Source organism: Solanum verrucosum, unplaced genomic scaffold (assembly GCF_900185275.1).
Source record: "Solanum verrucosum unplaced genomic scaffold, falcon-dt-bn FXZP01000256.1, whole genome shotgun sequence".
Taxonomy (NCBI): domain Eukaryota; kingdom Viridiplantae; phylum Streptophyta; class Magnoliopsida; order Solanales; family Solanaceae; genus Solanum; species Solanum verrucosum.
The window spans coordinates 572,541-579,215 of NW_026020785.1; the positions used below are offsets into that span (position 1 = coordinate 572,541).

The window sequence follows — 6,675 nt, forward strand, 5'->3', positions numbered from 1 at the left end:
CCCTCAGCTCAAGTACATCAAAACCAAGTAAAAGGCGAGGAAAACATTGTGTAAAACATCACATCCAATAAGAAAGATAGTTATAATCAACAAGGGGACAGCAACATCAATAAAACAATGAGAGAAGTGAAACGCAATAAAAACCAGAAGGCTATATGTAACACAAACAAGAACTGCAAGTGTAAGGCAAGGACTACTACCAACGCTAACAACCCATACTCTCGCAAGGGAGGACAACACTCTAGCCCTACTAACCTACAACCTTAATACGTGACCTCCACGCTTTCCTATCTAGAGTCATGTCTTCGGTAATGCGAAGCTGAGCCAAGTCCTGTCTAATCACCTCTCCCCAATACTAAAGAAATTGAAAAAAATTTATGATAAAATTAAATATCAATTGTTTAGTGTCACTTCTTCATAAGAGTCTCATTGACAAGGAAAAGTTTGTCTTAGAACTTTGATGACGACACTAAAGCGCTCATAAAGCGAGGCGAAGCGCTCAACACATTTTGAGCCTCGCTTTAGGGCTTAAGTACTTAAAAGTCAAAAGCACCCAAAAATAAGTTAATCCAAGCGGGCACTAAATGACTTTTTAGATTCTAGGTTTCATTTTTACTTGAGGTTAGTTATGTTTTCTGTCACCAGATTCTCATTGGAAATTTCCGAAGCACCATAGATTGCTTCGAACTGCTTCCAACTGATTAACTCCCAAGAAAGACGGCATTCTTATTATTGGATTAGAATTATCATTGACACAAAACATCACACTTTTACATCATTCTTCCTATGACCTTTAACCATAAAAGTAAAATAGAAATTTCGACTAAGTATTGGCAATAATAAAATTACAAACCAATCTTCACAAAATCCTAGGTTTCTTTGGACATCTCAAGATATCAGTTTCTGCATTTGCAACTACACAAATATGACCATTGAAAAACTCAATATTCATTCCAGACCCATCGAAACTCCATGGATTCTTCCGGTGAAAACCTTGTTAAAACCCTTTTAAGAAACCCATCGATTCACTGCTGGAAAAGATGCGGCTCTATTTCACCATTAATCATGGTGATTTCTGGTTGTAACTTTAAGGGTTCTGCTATATACTGGGCTGTCTGTAATCTTTATCTTCTGCTACTCAACAAGGTACACAGGTGATAGTTCAGATGGATGGACTACTAAATCTGAGGGTTACCAATTAAAAGAGTGGTAAAGAGGGATAAGAGCCATAATGATTACTATTAATGCTGAAGTAATGAATATTCTTGGGGTTCTTTGCGCTGTACTAGAGGATTTGTCAAAGGAAAGTTCCATTCCAGGGAGATTTTTCAGTGAAAGATTCAAAGCAAAAGCAGAGATGGGCATCATTCACTCGTGAGAAACTGTGTCCGCTGAAGTGGCTCTTAAATTACATGCGTCAGTGGAAGTGGATAGTGGTGAAAAGCAATGAGGATCCATCTGCTAAGCTGGAGAAATGGAGCAAATACAATACAAAGGAATAATGGCTAGGGTATTTGCGTCGAAACTTAATATTTAGGGGGGAAATTTGAACTTTTGCCAGAAAATTGCAATGTAGTTTATATATCATTTTAATCAAAATGATAACTAGAGCACTAACCAAGAAAATTCAACAACCAGTTGGAACTTAATTCAAAAAAAAAAAAAAAAAAAACTAATCTGTAACCTTCAAGCATGATTTGTCACTAACTTAGTGAATCTAGCTAACTTGGTTAATTAGGTACCAGTCACCAATAGAAGATTCGAAGTGGGGGCTCGAACGGAAGAAGCAAGAATAATGGTATTAATCTGATTTACATAATGCATCCTGTTTTTTCTAATGTCAAGTGCTATGAAGAATCTTAAACTGTGCTATTTTTAAGTCCTACTTACTTTACATGCAGGTAAACTTAAAGCTGCTCAACGTTAGTTGAGTTATTTTCTGAAGCTTAAGGTCCTTGAACCAATCAGTCAGGTTATGCAAAATCCTACCCCTTGTCTTATAAGTGGTCCTCTTGAGGGTTATCAGCATCAAGCAGCTCTACATATCCCCAATATTCATGCAGTACCGTCTTTGACGCCCTGTTTAAGTGTGACAGAACTCTGTATATTCTCTCACATTGAGGATGTGATCTGTCTCCTGAATAGAAATAATAAACTTTATCTTTCATTTTGATGAAGCTACCGCCTGGCAACTTTTGGACTCCTGTGTCCCTCATGATCTTTCTTGCTACCCTAGCTTCATTCCACCTACCAAGAGCAGCATATGTATTGGACACAAGGGAATAATTCCCACTATTATGTGGTTCGACTTCAGTTAGATGCAGCAGAGCTTGCTCCCCAAGTTCAACATGACCTTGGTTACTGGCCGCAGCAAGAAGAGATCCCCAAATCGCTGCATTTGCTTTAAACGGCATCATTTTAACCATATTTGCAGCCTCATCGAGGTAACCAGCACGCCCAAAAAGATCAACCATGCAACCATAGTGTCTGATGTCAGGACTAATACCATGTTTTTCTTCCATTGTCTTAAAATACAATCTGCCTTCCTCCACGAGTCCTGCATGGCAACATGCAGATAACAGTGCTATAAAGGTGACACTGTTTGGCCTAATTCCAACCATTTCCATCCGAGAAAACATGTTAATTGCTTCTCTTCCATATCCATTGACAGCCAATGCAGAAATCACTGTTGACCAAGTAACAACACTCCTAGTTTCCATGCTCTCAAACAATTCTACTGCCTTCTTTACATTGCCTGATTTTGCATACATATCAATAAGTGTATTGTTAAGAGACACAGTTCTACGTAACCTGTGTTTTATAATATAACTATGGATCCATTCACCCAACTCATGCTCACCCAAGTGGGCACAAGCTGAAAGTGCAGCTAACATGGTTACTTCATCAGGCTTGGCACTAACCTCCACACTCATCATTTTCCTGAAGACACCTAGAGCCTGAGAAAACTGATTCCCCTGAGCGTACCCCGCAATGATGGTAGTCCAAGAAACCACATTCTTCTCCAGCATATTATCAAACAGGTACTTGGCGGTGTCCATATCATGAGCCTTAACATAACCCGCTATCATGGCATTCCACAAGCCCACATCTTTGTTACGCATTTCATCAAACACTTTACGTGCATCAGAAATGCACCCAAAAGAAGAATACATCCGTACAAGGGACGTTGCTACATGTACATCATTGTTCAATCCAGTTAAAATAGCTTCACAATGAATTTGCCTAGAAGTGATCAGACAAGTTACAGCATTCAACACAAAAGGGATAGAGTAAGTATCATGATATAAGCCAATGGCTCGAGCTTGTTTATAAAGGCAAATTGCATCCTTAGATAAATGTTGTTGTCGAGAGAAAATACTGATCAAAGTATTGTAAAGATATATGTTTGGATTTGGGTTGGAAGTGAAAATTGAATATGCATAGCTGACAAAGCCAAGGGCGGAACATGTGTGGAAGAATTGGCTGAGAGTAAAGTTGTCTTGATCTAAAGCACGATGTACCATGAAGCCATGAGTTTGATAAAGGTGATTTTCGTTGGAACATCTTTTAAGCAAAGGTAAAAATGTGTCTGGTAGTTGAAGACTAGATTTGTGGTAGTTGTAATGGGATTGATTGGAGTTGGGTTTTAGTAGAATATGAACAAGTTTAGAGGATGGCCTACAAAATGTCCGCAACATTTGCTTCTTGGAAAGTGTGTCCTCAAGAATTATCTTGTCAAAGAAGGTCAATAATGGGTCACGCATTATAGGTGTGATATTTGTACAAAGAACTTATACTCCTCCTCGTTTTTAAGGAATTTTTTACCAAATAAGTCATTGAAATCAATTTATCAAAATAATACGTTTTTAAAAAAAAATCAAAACTAATATAAATATGTTTTACAATAACGTTTTATGCTTTATTTTATTCAAAAATATTCAATGACAAAAAGACAAAAAAAAAACTGACGGAATAAACAGGCATCAAACATTACTGTCAATAATATTTTACAGTTCGTTACCCTAAAACACGTTTTACAGGAGTTAATATATCATATGGTCACTAAACTATCTAAACTATGCACTTTTCTCTCACAAAATCATTCAATTTTGAATATTAATTCAAAAGTCACTCAACTATGCTCTTTTTTCTTAGAAAGTCACTCAACTTTGAATTTTAACTCAAAAATCACTCAACTATCCATTATTTTCCCAAGAGAGTCACTCAACCTATTCAATTGATATTTTAATTAAAATTTACTGATAGAAATTTTTTATTTAAAAACAAAAACTCTAAAAAATAAGAAGATACCATTTAAATCATTAAGTGACTCATTTAATTAAAATTTGTTGCTTAGTTGCAGGACATGAAAGCTAACAACCTAATCGATTTGTCTTTCAATTCAAGTTACGAAGAGAAGTGTGATTACATCGTAGAACAGTGTTTTTCATCATCTCTTATTTTTCTGCGTTTTTGGCAATTATGCTTTGATTGTGAAGAAGACTGATCAAAGTATCATCTAGTAGCAGCTAGTTTTGCATCTTATTGATTTGCTGGGTAAAATAAAATTAAATGGGTCACTAAATGATTTAAATGGTATTTTTTTTATTTTTTAGAATTTTGGTTTTTAAATAAGAAATTTATATCAGTAAAATTTAATTAAAATATCAATTAAATAGGTTAAGTGACTTTCTGATAAAAGAATGGGTAGTTGAGTGACTTTTGAGTTAAAATTCAAAGTTGAGTGACTTTCTGAGAAAAAGAAACATAGTTGAGTGACTTTTACGTTAAAACTCAAAAGTTGAGTGACTTTCTGAGAAAAGGGTGCATAGTTGAGTGACCATCTGAGATATTAACTCTTTTACAGCTCAGATGTTAATTACAATAGCGTTTTGTATTTGTTATCTCCATTGTCTTCCTCATCTTCCTAGTCACTCGTAGCCAGAGGCGGAGCCAGAATTCGATGTTTGTGGGTTCGAAATTTTAAAACAGAACAACATACTAATCTAATAGGACTACCGTTAAATTACAAACATATAACCACTATCATTATAATTGCACTCGACAAGTTGTTATATTTTGAAAACAGTAAATGATGTATCATTAGGTACACTTTCAAATACTTCATTTGTTAATATAAAAATTTAAGTTATTTATTCAAAGCTCTAAAATATTATTCCGTAAAAGGTAGATAAGTGTTATTTTGAACATTTTTTCTATAATCTCAATATTATTTTAAGTAAAATTAAAACTATTAAATTCACCATTAATATTTTTGGGACCTAAAGCAAAGGTATGTATTACTTGCTTAACGTTTGAGCCTCTCTTGCGTTGAAAGTTGAAGTTTTGGGAAGCAAACAATAATTTAATTATCATAATCAATTATTAATATGTGAAATAGCCCTAAAATCAAAGATTAGAAATAAGAATTTTGAATAAATTGTTATACAATGTAAAGACAAATAAAAAATAAAAGAGAAAAGGGAGAGTCGAGGAAGAACTAAGAAGAGTACATAGTACTTACCAGGCAGAGGTCCGAATTCCGACAACAAGTAGTAGCAATGAAATTGGCAATAAAAGTTAGAGACCTGACATTTTTGCAAATTAGGGTTTAAGGATCTATTGAATGTTTGAAAAGAAATTAATAGTGAGATGTTTTAGAGTATGACATTATTATTTTTTTGTTATTTATAATTATCTATTTTGAAATTAGTAGTTTGTTTTAGAGTATGACACTACTTTTTTATAATTATTTTCAATCATCAATTTTCTATTTTATTTTTTAAAAAGAATTTAGAAAAATCTATATTGGAAAAATTAAATCAAAGAAGGGTTAAAGATAGGCATGAGCATATTATTAAGCAAATTAAAAAAATCCAGAAAAATTGAAATAAAGGAAGGTATAATTAGGCATAAGACATATTATTAAGTCAAACTAGAAAAAATACCGTTATTCAAGTGGGGATCAATTTTCTATTTTATTGTTTAAAAAGAATTTAGAAAAATCTATATTGGAAAAATTAAATCAAAGAAGGGTTAAAGATAGGCATGAGCATATTATTAAGCAAATTAAAAAAATCCAGAAAAATTGAATTAAAGGAAGGTATAATTAGGCATAAGACATATTATTAAGTCAAACTAGAAAAAAATACCGTTATTCAAGTGGGGATCAATTTTCTATTTTATTGTTTAAAAAGAATTTAGAAAAATCTATATTGGAAAAATTAAATCAAAGAAGGGTTAAAGATAGGCATGAGAATATTATTAAGCAAATTAAAAAAAATCCAGAAAAATTGAATTAAAGGAAGGTATAATTAGGCATAAGACATATTATTAAGTCAAACTAGAAAAAATACAGTTATTCAAGTGGGGATCAATTTTCTATTTTATTGTTTAAAAAGAATTTAGAAAAATCTATATTGGAAAAATTAAATCAAAGAAGGGTTAAAGATAGGCATGAGCATATTATTAAGCAAATTAAAAAAATCCAGAAAAATTGAATTAAAGGAAGGTATAATTAGGCATAAGACATACTATTAAGTCAAAATAGAAAAAAATACAGTTATTCAAGTGGGGCTCGAACCCACAATCAAACAGAATCTATGCCTTTGCTGCCCCATGTGCCTACCACTGCGCCATTCATGTTTCTTTGATATGGGATAGCACGCAGAATTA

The 6,675-nt window shown here is 33.4% G+C and overlaps 1 protein-coding gene across 1 annotated transcript; it reads right to left on the reverse strand.

The window, feature by feature from the left end:
• Positions 1–1,775: 1,775 nt before the first annotated feature.
• Positions 1,776–3,706, reverse strand: LOC125813082 (pentatricopeptide repeat-containing protein At5g56310-like). The gene has a single exon (XM_049492572.1). The coding sequence runs from the start codon at positions 3,696–3,698 to the stop codon at positions 1,998–2,000; it is 1,701 nt and encodes a 566-aa protein (XP_049348529.1). The 5' UTR covers positions 3,699–3,706; the 3' UTR covers positions 1,776–1,997.
• Positions 3,707–6,675: the final 2,969 nt, after the last annotated feature.